At 43.1% G+C, this 23,446-nt stretch overlaps 1 protein-coding gene across 1 annotated transcript in view; it reads right to left on the bottom strand.

Moving 5' to 3' along the window:
• PLEKHG7 (pleckstrin homology and RhoGEF domain containing G7) overlaps nt 1-23,446 on the bottom strand; it is a 52,779-nt gene that overhangs the window by 7,853 nt on the left and 21,480 nt on the right. The window contains exons 8-14 of the mRNA XM_034769803.1: nt 22,960-23,055; nt 22,052-22,165; nt 18,642-18,816; nt 15,835-15,950; nt 14,697-14,790; nt 10,387-10,466; nt 7,938-8,097 (exon numbers count right to left, since the gene is read on the bottom strand). Of these exons, the coding sequence (XP_034625694.1) occupies nt 7,938-8,097; nt 10,387-10,466; nt 14,697-14,790; nt 15,835-15,950; nt 18,642-18,816; nt 22,052-22,165; nt 22,960-23,055 (835 nt within the window). The remainder of the gene's footprint in view (nt 1-7,937; nt 8,098-10,386; nt 10,467-14,696; nt 14,791-15,834; nt 15,951-18,641; nt 18,817-22,051; nt 22,166-22,959; nt 23,056-23,446) is intronic.

The raw sequence follows: 23,446 nt of genomic DNA, 5'->3' as shown, positions 1-23,446 counted from the left end.
AGGTGACTGACAGACAGCTGGTGAATGAGTGACCAGCAGGGCGGCGGTGGAGATGCGTGATGAGCGGCCAGCAGGGTGGCTGGTGGAGACGTGTGACGAGTGGCCAGCAGGGTGGCGGCAGAGAGGTGCAATGAGCAGCCAGGTGGGTGGCTGGTGAAGGGGTGCGGCAAGAGCAGTGAGCAGGTGGCCGGTGAGCAGCCAGCAGAGCGAGTAAGATGCCTCTTTACCCCCCACCCAGGGTGGGAGGTGAACTCTGCCGATGCACCTCTGAACTCTGGGTCTGCACTGACCAAGGACAACAACTGTGAGTGGGGTGCAGAGAAGGGTCGGGCATGTGAAAGGGACTTTTGGGTTGATGGACTTAAGACCCTGAAGGGAAAAGGACACTGCCCAACTTACTTGGGGATGGGCCTTTTATTCATGGTTTATGTTTATGAACCCTATTTGTGGTGTTTTCCCAAATTAACTCCGAGTTAATTCCTCCTCTTATTAAAAGTTTATTTTCTACACTTGGACTCTGCTTGCGAGTGGGGAAGTATTGCCCCAGGGATGGTATGTAATTTTCCCAGGTTACTGGGTGGGACTTGAGCCAGTTCTGTTTCGTATCGATGGAAAGGAACCCCTAGATATTGAACCTGGCCCTGGTTGCTGCTGGCTCCACCTGGTAGAAGGGTTACACATGTTTGCTGAAATTCCACAGAGTTTCAGGATCTTCTAGACAGATTCTTTATCAAACAGTTTTATAAATTCAATTAAATTGAAAACCATCTTTTGCTGGTATTCTAAGCCCTTCTCAATAAGTTTTGGGACGGCGGAAACCTGGTCTGAACACCACCCAGTGGGTTGAAATCCCTGATGTTCTTCCTAAGTAATGGAGATATCCCATCTCCTAGAACTGGAAGGAACCCTGAAAGGTCATCGAGTCCAGCCCCCTGCCTTCACTAGCAGGACCAAGTACTGATTTTGCCCCAGATCCCTAAGTGGCCCCCTCAAGGATTGAACTCACAACCCTGGGTTTAGCAGGCCAATGCTCAAACCACTGAGCTATCCCTCCCCCACCCCTTGTACTTTGGCAATGGCAGTTTTCATCCTATTCAAACTGATAATGCCAAATGCTTTTCCAGGTACAGATAGGAGTGTCACCCCTCTCCAATGAACACAAATAAGCTGGTGCCCCTCTTTAGGGATCATGCAGATAACACCTCTTAGGCTTCAGCACTGCCTGGAATCTGCACAGCACTCCATGTTGTGGTCTGGCCCCCAGCATGCTCCTGACATCAAGGCTTATGATAGGATCCTCTGAAAGATAGTCTTGCGGTTGTCTTCTGCAGTGCCTGCTCTGGGCAAATCTTCCTCTAATCAGTTAATGGGGCTTTGAGAGACCCTTTATGCTACCCTGGCCCTTTGACCTGGCATAAAGGGGCCAAAGTGGGGTGAAGAGCTTTCGTACGTTTCCTTAAGATTTTCCATCAAAACAGAGTGGAATCAATTATAATTGAAGTAAGAAAGTAACTTAGACCTTTTAAAAAGGAAAAGCAAAATGGAAAGGTTTTAAAGGTTGGTGTTCCAAGCAATGTCACTATGCAGTAAATAAGGGGTTGTCTACACAGCATTTTGGAGTGAGCCTCCCACCCTGAGTCAGCAGACTTGGATTAGCGGGACTCACTCTAAAACTAGCTATGTCGACCGTGTTTGGAAGTTGCAGCTTGGTCTGGAGCACAGGCTATGAAGCCCATCCCCCCCCTTTTCCCCCAAAGGTTCAGAGCCCGAGCCTCAACTTCAAAGTGCTGACTACACAGCTATTTTTAGCATATTCATGTGAGTCTATCGACTGGCCGGGGAGGCTTGCTCCAAAATGCGGTAGACATATCCTTAAGTGCTCTCAGGTGACATAACTCTTTGTCAGATGCTCTATTCTTTTTCACATTGGAAATTCACAGGGGTGTTGAGATCATAGACATCGTTGATTTATTGCTGTTATGTAGTAAATTCCTTGCAGACATTACTTCACACAGATGCAGCACTGCCTCTAATGCTGAAGGTTGATTTCAATTCCAAGATGGGACTGTAAGTGGCCCTAATTCAATAGAACTCTTGGGCATGGGTTTATCTTTAAGCGTGTCTCTAATCCCATCTCTGTCCAGCAAAGCATGTGCTGAATCATCTGGGATTTCAATGCAGAGCACAGCTGTGCTTGGTTTTGTTCCTGTGTTCAGTGGTGTGTACACCAGACATTTCTCTACCCAAATGGCCCACACTGCACAATCCCCTCTGACTTCAATGGAGCCAGGATTTCATCCCAAATACTTAGATCTGAGAAGTTGTTATGGGGACTTTCCCTGGTGCCTTGCATTTTGGGCTGCAGTTTCCCTATTACACCCTTTCTCCCTCCTGGGGTATGTGCTGGGGTAGCATTGCAACACTGAGCCTTGAAGTGGGCCCAATTCTGATATCATTAATTGTTTTTATTCCCTGCTTCCATTAATGAGTGAGATCAGAACCTGGCCCATTTATTTTATATTTAGTACTGCTGGGAGGACAGAGCAAAATTCAATCTGAGAGTGCGGGGTGGGATCACCTCCCTGCAAATGATGCCCCTGGCCTGAGGTTAGCTTTTAAAAGCATATATCCCAGAGGGCAATGCAGAGGTCAGGCTGCCAAGACACGCCAATCATCTCTAAATTTGCTGTGTTTGAGGTACCTTTTTGAGAACCATTTAGTTCACACCATTTGCTTTGGAGCTGTGTGCTTTTATGTAGTATTTGCTCTTCTAAAATGCCTCTCATCAAAGTGCCAGTCACCGCAAGAGACTCTCAATAACATCAATGACAGAGAATCTACACTTCACAGCAGTGAAGATTAGTAATCTTTACTGGAGCAGCATATCTGTGTCTGTAAGGAAGGATCCTTCCAGCCTACAGGCATAGGATTCTCAACAGAGAGAGATCATAAGGAATTGCAAAGTTTAAATTCCGAGCAGAGATGTTAAAAGGCACGTTGCTCCTTATGTACCTTCAAAGACAGATTTCCACTATTACTCCTATATCTCTAGTACATGGCCCTGGTGTTTGAGTATAGCTTTGCCTTTAGGACAGGCTTCCTAGCATTATGAGGGTAAGACGTCTCATCATTGGACTGATATGTGGCAGGCTTGAGGCTAGAATTAGTGTGTGTAATTATACAGCTCTTGTCTGCTGATAGAATTCTGCTCTGATGGGTACTTCCTTACTATTGCAATGGACTATTTCTGCAGTCAGCTGGATTTCTTTCCAGGATAGGACCTGCCTTCAGTAATGTGACAGATGTGCTATATTTATCAGATTAAAAATCAAGCTTCCACCTATGATTAATTTGACCACTGCCGGTCAGCATAACCCAATAAAAATACAGCTCTGAGAGCATTCCTCAAAATATTAAACACTCGAAAGTTACCAGCAGTGAACTCTATCCTGCAGGCTGCACATAAATTTCCGTCACTTCCATTCTGTTTTCACAAGCTCACAACTTTCTAGGACATTTATCTTTTGGGCTGAAAATTTCCATTCTCTGTTCATTGTTTAAAGAAAGAAACCCTGTCAATGGATTTTTTTTTTTTAAATCAGGGTCAGATCACAGATGGCTGCAGTGTGAACTGTAAACTCTTTGGGGCATGGGCAGCTTTTTCTGTGTTTGCGTTAGCTGCTGTGCAATGGGGCCCTGGACTAGGACTGTGGTCCTTGACACTATTGCAATACAAAGAAAAGCTGCTCCGGACACAATCTGTAACAAGCAGTGTGTGCGCTGGTAGGCTTGAGGGTAGGAAAAAATGTGAAAATAAAGCAGCACTGGATTGAAAATTGCTTCTGGATTAGGCTCAGCGTTTTAGCAGAATTCGTTAAATCCCCATTAAATATTCTTCCATGCAGCATGAGAGGCACAGCGTCTGCTCCTCTCGGATCACTGCGGAGACAGCTTTAATGGGAGTGATTGTAAATATCTCATTAAAACTTGCAGCCAAATTGTCCCCATGAGCTCCCATAACATTGCAGACGAATAAACTGAGTGGAAATTTTGAATCCTGCTACTTTTAGGTGTGGCGGCAATATTCTGTATATTCTAAGATTTCTTTTTAAAAAATACCCCGCTCTCAAACCCCACCCCCCATGTCTCCTTTTTCTGTTGCAGAGGGTACAACTCTCACAATGGAATCCGCTGTGCTTCTGCTGTTAGTTCAGCCTTGAAGAAACTCTTCTCTAGCAGCTGGGAACTCCCCTACTGCATCCACTTCAGTGGGGCCTAGACATCAAAATCTAAGTGGGGAACCACTTGATAACCTTATTAGGCACAGAAAATATTTTCTCAAATCATTAGGAAATTATATAAAAATGCCTCTGCTAATGCTAGTGCTGAGCACAGGCCATTCCTTAATGCCAGAAGGAATCTGTTGATGTTATAAATGTTTTGCACTCTGACACCAGCACTAGCCAGTTACTTAACTCTAAAAATCCCACTGCCAGACCCTGAGGGAGTCTTGGGGGTGGGCTCTGTTACATCATATCCCAGATCATAGGCAGTGGAATCACCCACTGCTGCAAAGTTCCCAAATGGATCCTCACAGGCTTCTGTCCCCTCAACTGGCTTTTAGAAAACATTTGATGGGGTAGTGTAACACTGACAGACCCCAGTCGTCGGTGGGTGAGATCGAACCTGCGACCTCGGGAGCTAAATACATGAGCCTCTACTGCATGAGCTAAAAGCCATCTGCCCCTTACCTAAGGCTGTAGAGCAGACTCATTAATCTCTAAGGGTACGTCTATACTACCCGCTGGAACAGTGGGTAGTGATCGATCTATCGGGGATTGATTTATCGTGTCTAGTGTAGACGCAATAAAATCAATCCCCGATCGCTCTGCCATCGACTCCGGAACTCCAGCTTACAAGAGGCGGAAGCGGAGTCGACGGGGGAGCGGCAGTGGTCGACTCGCCGCTGTCCTCACGACCAGGTACATCGACCTAAGATACGCCTACTTCAGCTACGCTATTCGAGTAGTTGAAGTTGCGTATCTTAGGTTGACATCACCCCCCCCCCCCAGTGTAGACCTAGCCTAAGTGGTCTTGGTGCCACTAGAGGGGACAGAGCTCCACACCCAAGAGGTGTGTGGGTTACAGTAGCTCATATCTTCTCCTATCTACTTGTCCTTGCACTAGTCCCAGAGATCCTACTGCTGAGTTTGGTGTAATGCCAGCCCATATGGCTACCACTGGAAAAAGCCCATGAAAAAATTGCTCACAAATCTCGTAAACTACCAGGTCTGAATAAGGACTTTAAAGTCACTTTTGGTGGCCCTGCCCTGGGAATTGCAATTGACTCTTAATGTGGCCAGATTGACAATATTTGGGTGCACGATGGTACACAAGGCAGATGTTTTGCAGAACACTATGAAAGGATGTAGGGGTTTTTATGTATATATTTAATTAGAGGCTGTGAATGTAAAGCCCCATGAGCTACCATGGATTGTCCAGGATTGGGGTAGTGCAAGTCCTCCTGGCCCCCAAAGAAGATTTGCCTTTTTTCCCCAACTCAAGATCCTCCCAGGCCATGTTTAACTGTTGACCTGGAAGTCAGCCACTTGTGGGGAGAAACTTAATGATACTCACATTAATAACTGAATTTTGGATCTAAGTCAGAATATTAACTACAAAGTCCTGCCAATAGATTACAAGAATGAAATTCAGTATTGTTGTAAAATCATAGAATAGAATAATAGAATCATAGAATATCAGGGTTGGAAGGGACCTCAGGAGGTCATCTAGTCCAACCCCCTGCTCAAAGCAGGAGCAATCCCCAACTAAATCATCCAGTCGTGTTGGTCCCAGGTTATTAGAAAGAAAAGGTGGGTGAGGTAATATCTTTTATTGGACCAACTTCTGTTGGTGAGAGAGACAAGTTTTGAGCTTACATAGAGCACTCTTTCAGGTCTGGGAAATCTGTCCCACTTTGCTTTTAGCTGTGATGCTTGGAGCACCTTTCCCAGACCTGAAGACAAGCTCAGTGTAGCTCGAAAGCTTGTCTCTCTCATCAACAAAAGTTGGTCCAATAAAAGATATTCCCTCACCCACCTTGTCTCTCTAAGAATGAAATTCTTCATTTAAACTGAGCCCCCAGGATGAAATTATGCTGTAACACCAACACTGGAGACTGAGTGATTCAGTTCTAACCCTTGGTGCCTTTTACAAGAAATTAGGCTGCCTATCTATGTTCACGGGGAGGAGCTCTCTACTGCCTGTGCCTCTCCTCCTGTTTGATGTTGTTACTTTGCACTATTATGAACTCATAACTAATGTAGCATGTGAAGGAACCTTTATGCTTAAGGTCTTCTGCTCAGATCAGAAGCCATTACATCTGTCATGTGATAGCATTATCCTCATTATTATTATTTATTATTGTTAAGTACCAGTGATGTGTCCAGCATTTGTACCAGACACAAAAATGAAGTCAGTCCCTTCCCTAGGAGGGGGTGGGGGGGATGGGGAGAGGGGAAGGGCGTGTCACTCTAAAACACAGACTCAGAGGAGGCAGGATGCACTAAGAGACCAGAGAGGGAGTTAAGTTACAGTTTAATGAGTTATTCTGAATGACTATTTTCTGCAGCGTGACATGGTGATAGAGAGGTGTTCTGGGATGATTAGGGTTTGTGGACATTGTGGCCTTTAGGAAGGATCTGAATGGGAAGGAAGTGGAGACCCAGTGTCCTGGGATATAGAGGTGTCCCATGCACAGTGGGCAGCATGGAAATCGCACAGAGACAGGAATGGCAGAAGTCAACAAGTGGGGCATTAAGGCTACATTAACTGATGGACTGAAGGGGGGATGTAGGCTGGGGGGGGCGGGGGGAGAGACATACAGCTCAACACTTTGATGATGTGGTTCCAGATCTGCTGCAGCTTTTACATGTGATCTGATAGAGCACTAGCTGGACAGCTGAAGTACGGTACACTGGCAAACATTTCTTTACATTGCAATAGTCCAGCTCATTGGATTTCTCATATTACATGCCCAAGAGGTTTCTTGTGCAATAAGAATCTGTGTATGCCCAAATTAGCACATTCAAGATCAGAGAGGCAGATGTTGCCCTTACCTTCACCTACTGCCTGCAGTGCAAATCACAGGCCATTTGTTTGCTGCATTTAGACTGTGTTGGTAGGGAGATGCATTTAGACGCACGCACAGAGACAGACAGTGTCTGCAGCAGGTTTAAGGAGCCACTGTTTTTTAATTCTGACGCTAGTGCTTTTATCTCCTTGTTAGTTGTGTTTGTTCTCTTTGCTGCCTGGCTTGGCAGTGGTGCGGAATGCCGATGAGTCAGGATGGATGAACTTCCAGGCTAGCATAAATTCTGTGGGTTTCAGGTTTGTTTTTAATATCTGTGGATTTGGGGGGCTAGATTGCTCAGTGGACAAGCAGTAGGATTTTGATAGTTAACTTGACTTGAATGTGGGATCGAAACATTTTTAACAGATGGCCCTGTGTTATTTCTATAACTCAGCATTGGGCTCTAGGAGGCTCTAAACTGAAGCGAGCATTAAAGGTGGTAAACTCCCCTCCCAAAACTCTAGGGTCACTTTATAGGGCTCCATAGCCCTGGGAGAAAGTGGCCACTCTCTATAGGATTCTCCTTCTCTCCAAAGCCACAGGGAAAAGCAACACAAATTACAATAGCTAGGCTCCCGTGACTTGCATGGCTTCCACTGTCATCCTTGGAACTCCTCCCACTCCCTACTCCCATGATTCAGGAGGCAAGTGATTCTCATGGGAACTCTCTGGTGGCAGGCCTCCCTTAGGAGCCATTCGATGCTGGGGCAAGAGGGAGGTGAGTGGGCGGGTGCATGTGGTGCAAAGACCAGGGGCTCTATGTATACACTGTACATAGAAAGCTGCCAAAATGCATTAAACATACCTGTCACATGGAATGGATCAATATTTTTGAGTGTCAGTCTGTCTAGTGGAATGGGCTGGTCCAGGACTGTACAAGAACCACCATCTTTTACCAAAGACTGCAGCTCAGGAGAAAAGGAAGGGCATACAGGTATTAAACCAATGTCTGAGCCCCCGTATTTCTGAAAATGGAAAGGGAAAGCACTTGATTATATAGTCACCAAACTCCTCTGTATGTTTTCAAACTCTAGCCACTATACATCTCTCACAACTTGTTTTCCCCGCAGAATGTGCTTAGAGGCCTCATGTATATACTCAAGTATCCAGGGGTGGCTCCAGACACCAGCGCAGCAAGCGCGTGCCTGGGGCGGGAAGCCGCGGGGGGCCGCGTGCCGGTCGCCGTGAGGGCGGCACTCAGGCAGCCTTCGGCAGCATGCCTGCAGGAGATCTGCCGGTCCCGCGGCTTCGGCGGCAATTCGGCAGCGGGTATGCCGAAGGCGCGGGACCGGCAGATCACCCGTAGAAACGCTGCAGAATCCGCGTGACTAGCAGACCACCCGCAGGCATGCCACTGAAGGCTGCCTGACTGCCGTGCTTGGGGCGGCAAAAAACATATAGAACCGCCCCTGCAAGTATCAGGGGGTAGCCGTGTTAGTCTGTATCCACAAAAACAACAAGGAGTCCGGTGGCACCTTAAAGACTAAAAGATTTATTTGGGCATAAGCTTTCGTGGGTAAAAAACCACTTCTTCAGATGAAAGTCTTTCACTCCATGCACCTGAAGAAGTGAGGTTTTTTTACTCACAAAAGCTTATGCCCAAATAAATCTTTTAGGCTTTAAGGTGCCACCGGACTCCTTGTTGTTCATGTATATACTAAGCCTCAAAATAAAACGTTTTTCTGTTACCGTCTGAACAACCTCCAAAGTATGCAGCGAACCTGCATATTAAAAATCAAAGCCAAGTCCAAGTGCTCAAAACAAACCATACTAGTTTTTTTCAAATGCCTTATTTAACACAGGTTACTGTTCTCTTCACACTTGTGGGTTTATCGCTGCTAGAAAATACGCCAAGTGTAGAACCCTGTGCAGTCCATAGGGGTGGCTCGGTACTGACGCCTGTAATGAGGGATTTGCAAAGGGCCACACACGTGATGCAGCGCCTCTGAAACATGATTCACGCATACACAGGGCAAACCCTCCTATGGGGGCCTGCATGTGTGGTTCAGAGCAGTGGTTCTCACCCTTTCCAGACTACTGTGCACCTTTCGGGGGTCTGATTTGTCTTGCGTACCCCAAATTTCACCTCACTTAAACTACATGCTTACAAAATCAGACATAAAAATGTCACAGCACACTATTATTGAACAATTGCTTTCTCATTTTGTCTGTGTGAAGTTTTAGTTTATACTGACTGCTAGTGCTTTTTATGTAGCCATAGTAAAACTAGGCAAATATCTAGAAGAGTTGATGTACCCCCTGGAAGACTGCTGCGTACCCCCAGAGGTACACATACCCCTGTTGAGAACCACATGACTGGGAATGTGACTGTCATGGTGTTGCTGACATAGACTCTAACCTGTGCTCTTTCAAAACCTATAAAATGTGACAACTGCTGTCTGTTTAAAACCACGTCTAATTCAGACAGTGTCTCCTGCAATCATCTATTGCATTACAGCATGTCACCTTTGCTAAGTCATTACATGATCTTCATAAATTTAACTGACTTTGTACTCAAAAAGAAGAACAGGAGTACTTGTGGCACCTTAGAGACTAACAAATTTATTAGAGCATAAGCTTTCGTGGACTACAGCCCACACTGGAGCCTCAAATGCCTAATGCCTGTTCGGTGGTGAATAATTAATAATACCTAGCTTTTATATAGTGCATTTCATCAGCAGACCTCAAAGTGCCTTACAAAGGAAGTATCCTTGCTCTCATTTTATGCCTGGCAAGGGCAATGGCAGAAATAGAACCCAGAGCTTCTGAGTATGTTGCTATTCTTTCCACGAGGGTAACATTTTCACTGTTTCTCTCTGCTTTTCCCCTTTAGCTCCCAAAGGTTCTGATTTCTTTACACAAAAGGGATTATAGGATTGATATGTGCCATTAAAGTGCCCAGCACATTTCAGAAGATGATGTTGGCTTTAGAGATCCAGTATGTTGCGTATGGGAACTGGGGGAATGGTAAAGGAATTAAAGAAATATCCAATAATACACACCTTGGACACCATATCAGGCCTATAACATCACACCTTTATACACATCTCTTGTGATTTAAATTGCCCTGAAGAACTACTGTGGTGTATATTACTCTTTGCTATTTATATTAAAAAATATATTACTATCCTTCATATACATTATTCCACTTGCATGTTTCTCTTTAAAATAATTCTTCCAATATACTTGCATAAATATTTTCCAGGCTGCAAAAAACACATACAGTAAGTGTGACTGTTTCTGCCCATTGTTACCTTTTTGTTACGTTTAGTTTTGGTAATTAATAGGAAATCATTGAATAGAAAGAGGTAGACATCAAGGATCCTTGTACTTTCTGAGGAGAAAAACAAAACAGTAGCATGATTGTTTTGAGGAACTGCAATTTCTATTCTAAAGCAGATCTTAAGCACGTTTTAAGCAGACCTCCAAATATGGCACTCCACCACTCATTGTCTCTTTTGTGTTCTCACACACTCCAGACTTGAAAGGCATTCTGCTTTGTCATTTTGGCCATTCATAATTGTGGCACATTGCAGCCACATTATCATAAAAGACCAGCAGTTTCTCATTGCCAAAATAACTCAGATCATATATCTTTGAACACAGCTACAAAGAGCAGCATGCTGTCAACCAAACAACTGGGTCACCAGGGAATATTAACCCTATGGCAACTGCAGACACATAATGAGGGCAAATTCCAGTGTTCATCTGGATTCCTTAAAAATAGTTGTACAACGTCTCACCCCATTGTGCCTACATGATACAGCCCAGATTTTCATGTTGATGGCATTATAAAGGTCCTTCAGTAACTACACAACGTAGAGTGGACTCAACTTCCATCACTACCTTGGAGGTAAGAGAAGAAATAGTGAAACAAAAGTCTTTTAAGAGGAAGTTATTTTTTATAAGTATGTATTGAAGTCTTCAAGGTGGAGGCCCCAGTCCTGATCGGGGCTTCTAGGTGTTCTGGTAGTATAAACAATGAGTGATCATGCATCAGAAGCAAAGGTGATGGTTTCAAAGGGAAATAGGGAAACCCCAGGATCCTGGAATGTGGCAAACCATTTAGAGCTCTGGGAGTCTGTTGGATCAAATGCCCAGAGGGTAGAGCTTGCACCTCAGTCTATCGTTGGGGCTCCCTCTACAGATTTCCAATCTGCTGTTGTTTCTTTTTATTTCTTGCATGGTCCTGTCTCGCTACTCTAGTCTCTTCCAGAATCACTTCCTTTCTCTTCTGCAGACCTTATCCTTTCCCGCCTTTTCCTCTTGTCTGCCCCTGTTCTCTCTTACCAGCAATATTCTTATTGTATAACGCTTAGCTGTATTGACTTCAGTCCACACCCTTTCATGCTATCACTGGCCACTCATAAGCCTTTTATATCTGGTGTCTTCACCCCGCCTGTTACTTCTGATACCCAAGATAGGAGTACTCCAGGGCCAGCATTAAATAAAATGTTAACTTCAGAAGGTGTGGTGCCGTTGGGAAATTCCATACTCAGAATGTTTGTCTTGAAATGAACAATCTCTCAAAATGCATTTCTATTCTCAGTGTTACAGGTCAGACTGGGACAGCCAGAACTTTCACTTACAGGCAATCTGGAGAATGGGAAAATAGTTCATTGAGTGCTTGTTCTGAAATGTTTTAGTTTGGAAACGACTTGGTTTATTTCAGGAGGCAACACCAATAGCTATTAGAGGTTAACGATGTCATGGACTAGCCACTTGTAGGAAGCAGGGCTGGATTAAAGATTTTGGGGAGCCCCCTAACTTAAGTGGGAGGCCTGCAGGGGGAATAATTGGAGGGTGCCCATCCTGCACTTACCCCACAGTGGCTCCTGTCCTGCACTGGCTCTTGACACAGCGTGTAGGCGGGGCCCTTCCCCCCCTACAATGCCACACCCCGCTGCTTCCTGGCCCCGGGGTTTTTGTGTGTGTGTTGTTTTTCCTCTGGGTGGTCAGGTTGCCCCTGAGATGGGGGCTCTGTGCAAGTGAACCGAGTGCACATTGGTTAATCGAGCTGGCTGGAAGGCTGTGGGAGCTACAATGAGAATCCCCCTTTATCTCACCAGGGATTCAGGATACTACAAACAGTACACCACCAAGTAACATGAGACTCCCCATCTTATTTGTTTAAAACTTACTTTCCTTGGGCCTCTTAAGGCCCAAGTATCATATTCAAGCTCTTGCATAATTTTTGTTATAGCTCCTTCGTGCTTAGCAGTGGTATATATTTGATCACATAGTGTTACCTGGATTATACTGATGTACATTTTTTATTGTAAACTCTATCCAGTAGTCTGTCTAATCTATGTACAGTAACTAATCTGTTATGTTTTATTCAATTTGTGGTAGGTACTTTTGCCCATCATTGTCTTACAGTTTCTACAGTGGCTGCACCTAATATGTTTCCTTTGATTTTGTGCTGGTGGGGGAAGGTATTGTGAGCTTGAGCAAGTATTTCTTCTACTTATAACAACATAAGGATAATCGATCCTTTGAATCCATTTGCTGCTGGGAATTGAGGTTTTCATTTTGAAGGTGGTGAGGTTTGTGGCCAGCCTGACTTTCAGCCATGAGTCCCAGAGCTGTGAGCCAGCTACTAAGAACTGCGTCTTCCACATACCATCCCTAATATTCATATGTGGTGCATTATGCTGAGATGGTGTGGCAGGCTCCAGTCAGGATTTCTGGGCCCTTGTCTGTTTGCTTCTGATTCCCAATACTGCTTTAACATAAGGTTTTGATTACACTATTTTAGAATGGTAGGAGGAGACATTTTAGTCATGGAATGTCCAGTGAAGTAAACCTGTTTCTTAGGATGGAAGTTATGATCAACATTTTACTCATTTTCCTTTTGGTTTCAAGGTGTAATAAGAAACAACTCAGTTTCGAGAGAATTATCTCAGAGTAAAAATGCTGGGCACCTCAGGGTGTTGACATTGGGCTTGGAGACACACAGCACACCTCAGTATCAGACTGTGTGTGTTTTTAAATCTGTGTCTTTAGGAGATACTTTCCCATTTTCAGCATCTCAACCTGGTTAGAATTATGTTTATTCATTTTCATCGTGAAAATGAAAAGATCAAGAAATATTGCCAAACCACGCGCTCTCTCAGATTGCTTATGTTAGCTAAAAGAAGTTAAGCTTGCAAATTTATTTCTGCAAGATTTAGGGACATGCCATCCTATCTGTCTTCAATGTAAATTTCTTCCTGCAAGAAATGTAGATCCTTGATAAGTACCAGTACTTAATCTCATCACAGTGGACAGCTCAGGTGATGAGGGTTGCTGGCTGAAAGTTTGGGGATGAGAGGAAGAGCTGGATTAAAAAAACTTGTGCTCTGCCCCCTTCCGCCAAACCCTCTCAAACAATAGCAATGAATTTTTATAAGTTAAAAAAGAATTGTATTAATTCTTATGCCCCAACCATTACACCTGTTCTACCACCTTACATTTTCATCTCCCTGTTACTGGCCTGTGTCTGTGGGGGAAGGAGAAATCTTGGTCTGGTCCCCTCATCCCCAGTTGTGAGGGTAGGAGAAAGGTGAATCACAACTTCTACACCTTATTCTCTTTGCCTCAGTGCCCGGCTGCACTAATCAGGGAATTTTAAACTGAAGACGTTTTTCTCATGCCTAAACCACCACTGAGCCCTTTATCCCACCCCAGTGTGCTGTTCTCAGTGCCTCTTCTGTGCTCTGTCTTCCTTGCACTTGGATAAGGATGGGGATGCTGACGCTGCCCAGTCTCTACCTCACACTCAGGTAGGGATGAGCATGCTCAAATAGGGATGTTGACTTATTCATCCAGACAAACCTGCACGTCTTTACAACATGATGCTTGTGCTGCAGAGATACGACGTTGTGTTATGTTGTGCCACAGCAACACAATGTGATGCTGCTGGGATTGACGTGAAGGACATGTTCCAATGCTGTAATATACTGCAGCTGGGCAAGATCATGTCACTGGTGGGATAGTCTCAAGAGTCCCCCGTTTCAATAAGCTTTTCCTCGCTAGCAGCGGGCACAATCTAGTGTGGTAACACCTTCCTCCTTGAAGACATCCACCAAGGCTAATCCCTTAGAAAAATTGTTTATAATTTAGGAGGGATGAAAAAAATGTTTTTTTTATTCTTTCCTTAATCTTACATATGGCACCTAGATACTAGTAAAGTGATAGATGCATTAGAACTGTTTAGATACCTAGATCAATTACACAATAACAAGGACACCTTTTTACAAATCAGTCTCAACTTCCTCGGTGTTCCCTGAGCCACAATCCTGAATATCACAATAAAAAACCAGCTCTGAAATTTGGACATTGGCCAGTCAAGCTGATTCCGTCAGCATTTAGCAGGTTGGCCATCCAGATGTGACAATAACCAATCACACAGATTACTCTCCTCTTGGCAGTTTAGCTATTTTTCACTCGCTGTATAACATGTTGCATATTTGTTTTTCTTTGATCCACATTTCTAATTAATCAGTGGGGCACAGATCCGTGCTGTACTGACCATACAGAATATGGTGCTGTAATGCTGGCACATGAATAAAATGGCATTTACCTGCAAGAGTTAACCTCCCTTCATGAAGAAGCTGTCTGTTTGAGGAAGACAAGATGTTTTCACTCATGTTTTCTCTTAAAATATGTTTCAGACACTTGGAAGAAAAAATAGAAAAGAGAATCATACAAATTTGACCTGGAACTGGAAATTGACCAGTTGTTAAGGAGTCTGAGAAATACTCTTCGTATTTGTAGGATGTGCAGGTTTATATCAAACTAAGCATGGCCGACAACTACCAACTTAGCATGGCCAGGGTTTTTTCAGCAATACTATGGATTAAACAAATTTAATTCTTTGAAAATGCAAACTGGGATCATCTTCTTTAGAGTGAATTTAGTGAATTTACCAGCACTGAACATCAAGGTGAGCCCCACTTAGCAACTGTACCATAATGTTACTTAATGGCATGCTTCAAAGGCAAGGGGAGGTGAATGGGTCACCTCAGCAGAAAGCAGAACCCATTCTCATGGAAAATTCATATTTTTATATTATTCAAATGCTAACCTGTGAATTTCTTAGTTTCATCCTGGGAAGTGGGGAAGGTGAACAATTTTGCATGGTTTTACCTCAACCAGCTAATAAAGGAATAATAATAAGTAAGATTTGTATCAATCCTATACGATTCTTGGGTTGGGATACTGCTTCAGCTCCCTGGAGTAAGCAGCGTGGATCTCCCATAGATTGTTGGGCCAGGTGACATTCCATCCTTAGAGCCAAGTGCAGTAGAAACCCTTTCCACCTCCCAAAAGACAGACCCTGAGCTTCAGAAGGGGAAAGGAGGACTCTGGTTACTGCCAGAGATGCAGCAGCAGGGAACAGTCCTTCTCTCCAGCCCTGAACTACTTGTGTGAGTAAAGCTAAGCACAAAGAGGTTAAGTTTTTCAAGGCTAACAACATCTGTGCACATGTGTCTGCCCAGTGCTTAGCACGATGGAGCCTACTCTTGATTGGGGCATCTACATGCTACCAGAATATAAAAATAATAATAATGTACATCTACATTAGTTAGATTACAGAGATGATTATCATCTTTAGACCACAACACTAAGGTTGGGCAAATGTAGGAACTATATGAAAATTTTCTTCACAGAAAAAGTCCTCAGGCTAACATTTAAATAGTGGTGAATACACTGCTTACCTCTGGGAGAAAGAACTTTTTGTCACGATCCCAAAGTGGAGGCCAAATTATAACCTCTTGCAGCTGCCTAAATTTCTGAAAATTGTCCAGCCATTTTACTTTACCTTCAAGATCTCCTGAAAAATACAAAATATCAATTATCCCCATGGTTGACAACAAGCTTGAGAGATGTTGAATGCCTTTAACAGTGCTAGACTGCAGTGGAAGTAGGAGGACTCTGGCCTAGACCCTTAAAGGTGTTTAGCTGGCTAACTCCCAGTGATTTCAGTGGGAGTTTGTGGCACTCTGTACCTCAAAGCAACACCCTGGAACCCCCATATTCATCACTGTCATATAATTATGATATGTTTTGTACAAAGTATGCCTTGTGAGGCATCATTTTAAAAGTCTTGATCTATTTAATATTAATGTCCTATTGGATTGTATGTGCTATCATTGTATGGGAAGTTATGAAGTTTTGTTACGTTTGTGTTACTGAAATATGCTGTGAGGTTGGGAACATCCATAACCAGCCTTTCAGGTACGAATGTGGAGTAGCCAGTCGTGCTGACAGCCCATTAAAGAGAATCCACTATCCCAGGAACTGTATACAATGGAGATTTCTCATGGAGAGGGCATATATAATGGAGACTGTTTGACCGATGTGGGCAGACCTTTACATCACAAGCAAACATCTTTTCAGCAAACTGGAAGAAACTATAGAAGAGGGTAAGTGACATCATCACTTGGCCTCATTCCTGCCACACTCAACACCTGGAAACACATCTGGAGGACAAAGACTTTGAATTGGGGAGTATGGTCCCAGGCTGGAGGAGAGTTCCAGTGTGTGTACTGAAGATCTCTGACCTCTTTGTACCATCTGTCAGGGTAAGACACTGCTTTATTCAAATCCTGTTTAGTTTGTAGCACTCACTGTGAATTTATTTTATTTCTTAGGTAACCAACTTTGATCTTTAAAAAGCAACAGAGGGTCCTGTGGCACCTTTAAGACTAACAGAAGTATTGGGAGCATAAGCTTTCGTGGGTAAGAACCTCACTTCTTCAGATGCAAGAAGTGAGGTTCTTACCCACGAAAGCTTATGCTCCCAATACTTCTGTTAGTCTTAAAGGTGCCACAGGACCCTCTGTTGCTTTTTAAAGATCAAAGTTGGTTACCTAAGAAATAAAATAAATTCACAGTGAGTGCTACAAACTAAACAGGATTTGAATAAAGCAGTGTCTTACCCTGACAGATGGTACAAAGAGGTCAGAGATCTTCAGTACACACACTGGAACTCTCCTCCAGCCTGGGACCATACTCCCCAATTCAAAGTCTTTGTCCTCCAGATGTGTTTCCAGGTGTTGAGTGTGGCAGGAATGAGGCCAAGTGATGATGTCACTTACCCTCTTCTATAGTTTCTTCCAGTTTGCTGAAAAGANAAATCCTGGCTCTATTGAGGTCAATTGCAAAACTTCTCTTGACTTCAGCGAGGCCAGGATTTCACCCCATGTGTTTAAACAGGTTTTAATACACTGTTGTGATATTTTGGATGTCATATTACCAGTTTGTTACTGGAAAAAAGTCTGACTCTAAAGATTCACTTATTATTTTGTCTTAAACTTCAATTAAAAAAACTTGATATTCCAAATTGGACTCCAGTAGCATGAGAAAGTTCTTTACTGGTTTAATTAAGGGTAAATTAGCTTTTATCATTTAGGGTCTGATTCAAAAGCCATTGGAATCAATGAGAATCTTTAAGAACAAACTTTAAAAGGAAGGATGGTTTTGTGATTCAAGCACTGGACTGGGACTCAGGAGATCTATTCACAGTGTGTAAAGTGAAGCACGTGTGTTAGTCTGCAGGATCAGGGCCTTCAAGAGCAAAACTTCAATATTACTTCTAATTTTGCATGCAACATTGCAGTGTGCACAAACACACTCAGCAAGGAAGGGAACGCTGGAGGTAAAGTTACCCCTCACACCATCCCAGCAAGGCAGGTAAGTTGTAATGTCACAGATAAGGACATAAAGGCAAACAGGCTAAGTGGCCCAAAGCCACTTCCTGATTTGTAATCCTGGGTAGAGATCACTGGTCCAGGCATATGCCAATAGGTATATTCACTTTCTATCTATTAATACTCTCATTGATTTCAGTGGGAGCTGGATCGGGGCACTGGAGAATAAGTTTGTCTTATAACGAGCTTCAGAGCTATCAGATATTTAAAGCTGCAAATTGTGGGTTTCAGGAAATGATTGAATGAATAGGTTATTTATGTAAAATAGAATCCAGTATAAAAACCCATCGATTTTTTTTCTGCATAAGCTGGAGAAAGTTTTCCTTAGCTGAGATGGCTCCCTAGGTACCTTACATGTAAAGACTGTCATTCTGAGAAAGGTTGTTGGCATAATATGCCCCTTGTGTGTGGAATTTTATTCTTTTAAGGATTAGACCCTCCGAATCCTTCCCAGACATGACTCCATCTCAAAGACCTCTTTGTTTGAGATATTCCTTGATTTGTTCCCATTTGTGAACTACTCTCAGCTGTTCGCATGTCAATGCAAATGATTCTCTGTGAATACAAGTGACTGACTGATTTATGTGCTGTATTACCATCCTGAGGGAAGACTTTGACAATATGAGAATGGTACCAGGCAATTTTGAGAAAAAGAGAAGGACTCAAAGGGATCACAATGAGTTTTTCATGCCACCAATCACATCTTCAAACAGTAAAAAAAACCCAACCTCATTTACATTTGAACCTCAAGTGCGTAAATCCTCAGAGAAAATGATAAACAGAGAACTTGACTTTTAATCTCAGCTACTTACGTAAGGACTTTTCCACCTTTTCCTTAATAGAGAGGATGGTGGCTTTCTGTGCTGCATCAGTGCTTCTCTTCCAGATGTTGTTAAGGAGGAGGGGATATCGGGTCAGTCTGTGTAAAGGAGCCACCAGCAATTCTGGCAGATGTAGTCGTTTGCACTGTTCATTTTGTTCACACCACTACTGAATATAAAGAAAGCCTGTTTTAGGATCTACGAACTCGCGGTGCTTTCTGACAAAGCCGTTAATAAGCAATTAGCTGCATCATCAGCTGACTGAAATGAACTGGGGATCCACTTGTGATGAAGCCAATTCAGTTCCCAGTGAAGTCAATGGAAAGGCTCCCTTTCACTTCAAGAGGAGCTGAATCAGACCCACAGATTAATCTTTGGTATAGATAACTTCACATTTCAGGCATTATACTAATTCCTAAGAATACGTTTCTTCACTATATCATTTAATCTTATCAAGAAAAATCTCAATTGGGGATTCCTCCAGAGCCATTTCCTCTCCAACGTTCGACTGCTTATAAAAGAGTGAGTTGTGCCCTTAGATGGGTGTCTGTTGCCCCTGGGGGACTCCTTGTGGTACTCGAGCTATTCAGACCCCAAATGCCTCTAGTAGGGGCAGGACACCTGGCTACTACCCTGGAGCTGCCCATAAGAGTGAGCTCATTTTTCAGGTTTAAATAGAGTAAAATCTGAAAGCTGAGCAAGTTTGAAATGATGGTGTCCATTATTTAGTATTTATGTAGTGCTATTGGTCTGTGTGATGCTAAAGATAAATAAAAATGGCAGGCCCTATCCCATGCAGTGTATGGGGGGCTAAATTCAGTTAGTGTAAATCTGGATTAACACCACTGATTTCAGATATATGCAGTGTAACTAAGAGCAGAATTTGACCACTCGTGCTCACTTTAGCAGTCCATAAACAATAACTCTTCAAGCTTGGCAAGAGTTTAAGTCAAGTCAATGGAGATATCCCAACTCCTAGAACTGGAAGTGACCTTGAAAGGTCATTGAGTCCAGCCCCCTGCCTTCACTGGCAGGACCCATTTTGATTTTGCTCCAGATCCCTAAGTGGCCCCCTTAAGGATTGAACTCACAACCCTAGGTTTAGCAGGCCAATGCTCAAACCACTGAGCTATCCCTCCCCCTGTAGAGATACAGCTACATGACGGGGAAAAGCCAAGCCACTAAATGTAGTATTGTTGTGCTAGCCTCCCAGTCTCTCTCTTCTTCCCAACTGATTTCAGATACAGTAAAACAAAATCAGAGGGGAGCCATGTTAGTCTGGATCTGTAAAAAGCAACAAAGAGTCCTGTGGCACCTTATAGACTAACAGATGTATTGGAGCATCAGCTTTCGTGGGTGAGTACCCACTTCATCAGACGTTAGACGCGTCTGACGAAGTGGGTATTCACCCACGAAAGCTTATGCTCCAATACATCTGTTAGTCTATAAGGTGCCACAGGACCCTTTGTTACATTTTGTTTTACTGGAAAAAGCATCTCAAGGGGTAAAAATGACATTTACATCTATGAGCTGCTGTTTTAGTTCCATCCTGTGCACTCAAGGAGATTCTCTTCCCTTCCAGATGGGTCACAGAGATATAAATATTCAAAGGGGGGGAAAGCATTCAAGTGTTCTCCCTCGGGTTAAATGAAAACTCTACCAACTCCCTTCTCACAGGCTCACAAAAACACGCAAAGGCACTACCATGCTTTTTCATTACATTCATATGTTTGGTGCTGTTAGCTTGGTTTAAACACATGCTTTTAACTTCCATCTGCAAAGAGAATTCAGACTCAGAATGAAGTAATAAAGCACGCATCTTATTCTGAATGTTGTGCTTGTAAAGTCTGATATGACCATGTGAATATAAACAAGACTTCAAATAAAGACAGAGCTTAAGTGACAAAACCACCACACCAGCCTCTCCCAGTTCACACAAAAGCCTCTTGAATCTCCTGTTCCTCAGGTGTGCCAACGATTGTGTGTTTTGTATAAGTTTCATGCTATTTGGTGTTCTCATTAAAGCAGCAGCACCTGGAGTCAAGTGATTATATAAAAATCTCATCTTTCATTTTTTTTAAAGTAAGTTTTTATCCCTCTTGGTTGCAGAGAAAAGCTTGAAGATGTGGCCTGAACAGATCCTAAAGGCTCAAAAATAAGAAGGGAAATAAAAAGAATCCCATATTTATTATTTTTAAGATCACTTGATTTTTAAACCCATCTTCTGATTTTTGGGGGCCTGACTCATGATTTTTGAATGCCTGAGTTTGGCAATACTTACTCCCTGTCTGTACATACTGTTGGAGTGGCTGGGTCCTTTCGGGCTTCCACACTTTATGTTTCTATTTTAAATGTTCCTAAGGCTAGCATGAGAACCTGTTCCTTGCACTGGTGAGCAGTTACTTGTAAGAATAGGCCCACTGAAGCTCACGTAACTACTCATCAGAGTCACTACTGGCAGTAACAGGGTCACAGTCTGGCCCTAAGGCAGCGTGGCCCTAAGCAGCAGCCCATGGCAACAAGTCTCAGAGCCTGGGTGGACAGACTCAGACCAGCGGGGTTCTGGCTACCGTGCTAGAAATAGCTGTGGAGACAGCACTTTTAAGATGAGGCTCAGGCTGGAGCTTTGGCTCTGAAGCCCACGCCGTTCCTAGGCTTCAGAGCTCCAGCCGAAACGGCAGCATCTACACAGATAATTTTAGTCCTGAGTCTGTTGATCCAGGCTTGGAGGCTCACTGCTACGGGCTGTGTAGCTGGCAACCTAAATCACAGAATCTGAGATTTGTTACAAGGTCTGATCTTTGAGCAGATAATACATAAGACAGAAAATCCACAAACCCCCTAAAAATAGGCAGTTATTTTAGCTTCTTCCCTCAGTGTTGGGAAATCCCAAGAGGGGATCATTGCATTAGTTACTTAGTTATGTCAATTGCTTCACTCTCATCCCAGTGTTTGCAGATATCACAGGACATTATACACCGGCCAATCCTGCTGCTCCTACCCTGAGATAGGAGGTAACATATGACAGGTTTGGATTAACAGCCCACCTGTTTGACCTGCCCCGGTTGGAAGCTAGTTCTAACATCTAATAATTCTGTATTTTATAGGTTGCACTAATTGAATGTGCATTAAGATGCAGTTGCCATTGGAAAAGCACTGTATGAATGTAGTGGATGAAAATCTGGTGCCATTGAAGGTGCTCATGTCAATGGAAATTTTGCCTATGACTTCAATGGAGCTAGGATTCCACCCAGTATATTTAAATCTGTGGTATCATTAGCATTTCAAGAAAAAAGGCATAGACTGTTATCTAAAATAGAATATAGGCTTTTCCAATTTGTTTTTAAAGACAGGATAGGATGGTTGAAGACTCAACAAGGAGAGCAAAACCAACACTTTACTTTCAGATAGATTCCAAAATCTTCTCTCTGCCTTAGGTTCTCCAAGTAAAAGATGGCTGAGGTGTAATGAAGGCAGTAAATCTGGTGTGTCTGGCAGAGGTTACCTTGAAAATACTGCAAGACAAAAGATTTAGAAGTTTAACAAGATTGAAAAAGAGGAATGTCAAAGTGAGGGGCAAAATAATGGGGTAAACAATCTAAGGAGGGAGGGATAGCTCAGTGGTTTGAGCATTGGCCTGCTAACCCAGGGTTGTGAGTTCAATCCTTGAGGGGGCCACTTAGGGATCTGGGGTAAAATCAGTACTTGGTCCTGCTAGTGAAAGCAGGGGGCTGGACTCGATGACCTTTCAAGGTCCCTTCCAGTTCTATGAGATAGGTATATCTCCATATATATTAATTTTTATAAGGTACGTTTTGCCAGAGATTTGATTGTAACAGGGAAAATTGGGCTACAATAGAGAGTAAACTTGCCAAAGAAAACTACTTTCTTAAAGAATCCTGCCACAACTCTAGCAATTCTATGGGCATCTGCAGTGTTGAGACTTTACTGCAGGAAAAATAAAGTAGATGATAAAAAATGCTAGGCTACGGAACAGCTTTGCATAGCCTCATATTTAGGAATGTACTAAGGTATCAACGTGTGTTAGAGGCACTTACAAATTTGGAGTGAAATCTTGTCCCCAGTGAAGTCAATGGCAAACTCTCATTGATTTCAGCGGGGCCAGGATTTCACCCATTGAGTGAAAGAAGAGTGAATGTATCTCTGAAGCTCCCATTGGACAGCTTGATTCCTCCTAGTAGATGATCTAGGTGTTTTAGTAAAAGTGGAATGCGACCAAGAAAGCAGTTTCACAAACTTTCTTCACTACATTAAGAGTCCTACTACAGAGCATTTCTGATCATGTTACCTTTGTGAGTACAGAGATGAAATCCAGGGAGGATTCAGATGCAGTGACATGGTCCTTTATAATTTTGAAAAAATCGGTCACAAAACTGAGACTCACCTAGTCAAGGAAAGAAAAAAAAATTAGTTTGTCTGCTCTTCTGAGCTTTATTTTTACCACTAAATCTTTTTAAAGTCCAGATCCTGCAACTGACTCCATACCCAATAGAGCCCTGTACTTGCACGAAGCTCCATTGACTGACTTTAAGTCAGCAGGCACAATCCCTTTCAGAATCATGGTCTAAGTGCTTAAGTTAATCAGAAGTTAAAACAATCCTGTTAAAAACACCCACTTAGGCCTTGTCAAGCACTGTTTAACAAAAATGATGAAATGAGATTACATTTTTCCAATTACATTTATTTTAGAACAGTAGCTACATAATTAATGTGAATATTAAACACAAATTAACATTGGGAATTACAGAAATAAATGCTGTACACTGATCTGATGT

The sequence above is a fragment of the Trachemys scripta genome, chromosome 1 (genome assembly GCF_013100865.1).
Source record: "Trachemys scripta elegans isolate TJP31775 chromosome 1, CAS_Tse_1.0, whole genome shotgun sequence".
In the NCBI taxonomy this organism is placed as follows: domain Eukaryota; kingdom Metazoa; phylum Chordata; order Testudines; family Emydidae; genus Trachemys; species Trachemys scripta.
The sequence above is the reverse complement of the archived record's forward strand: the minus strand, read 5'-3'. Positions and strand labels throughout refer to the sequence as shown.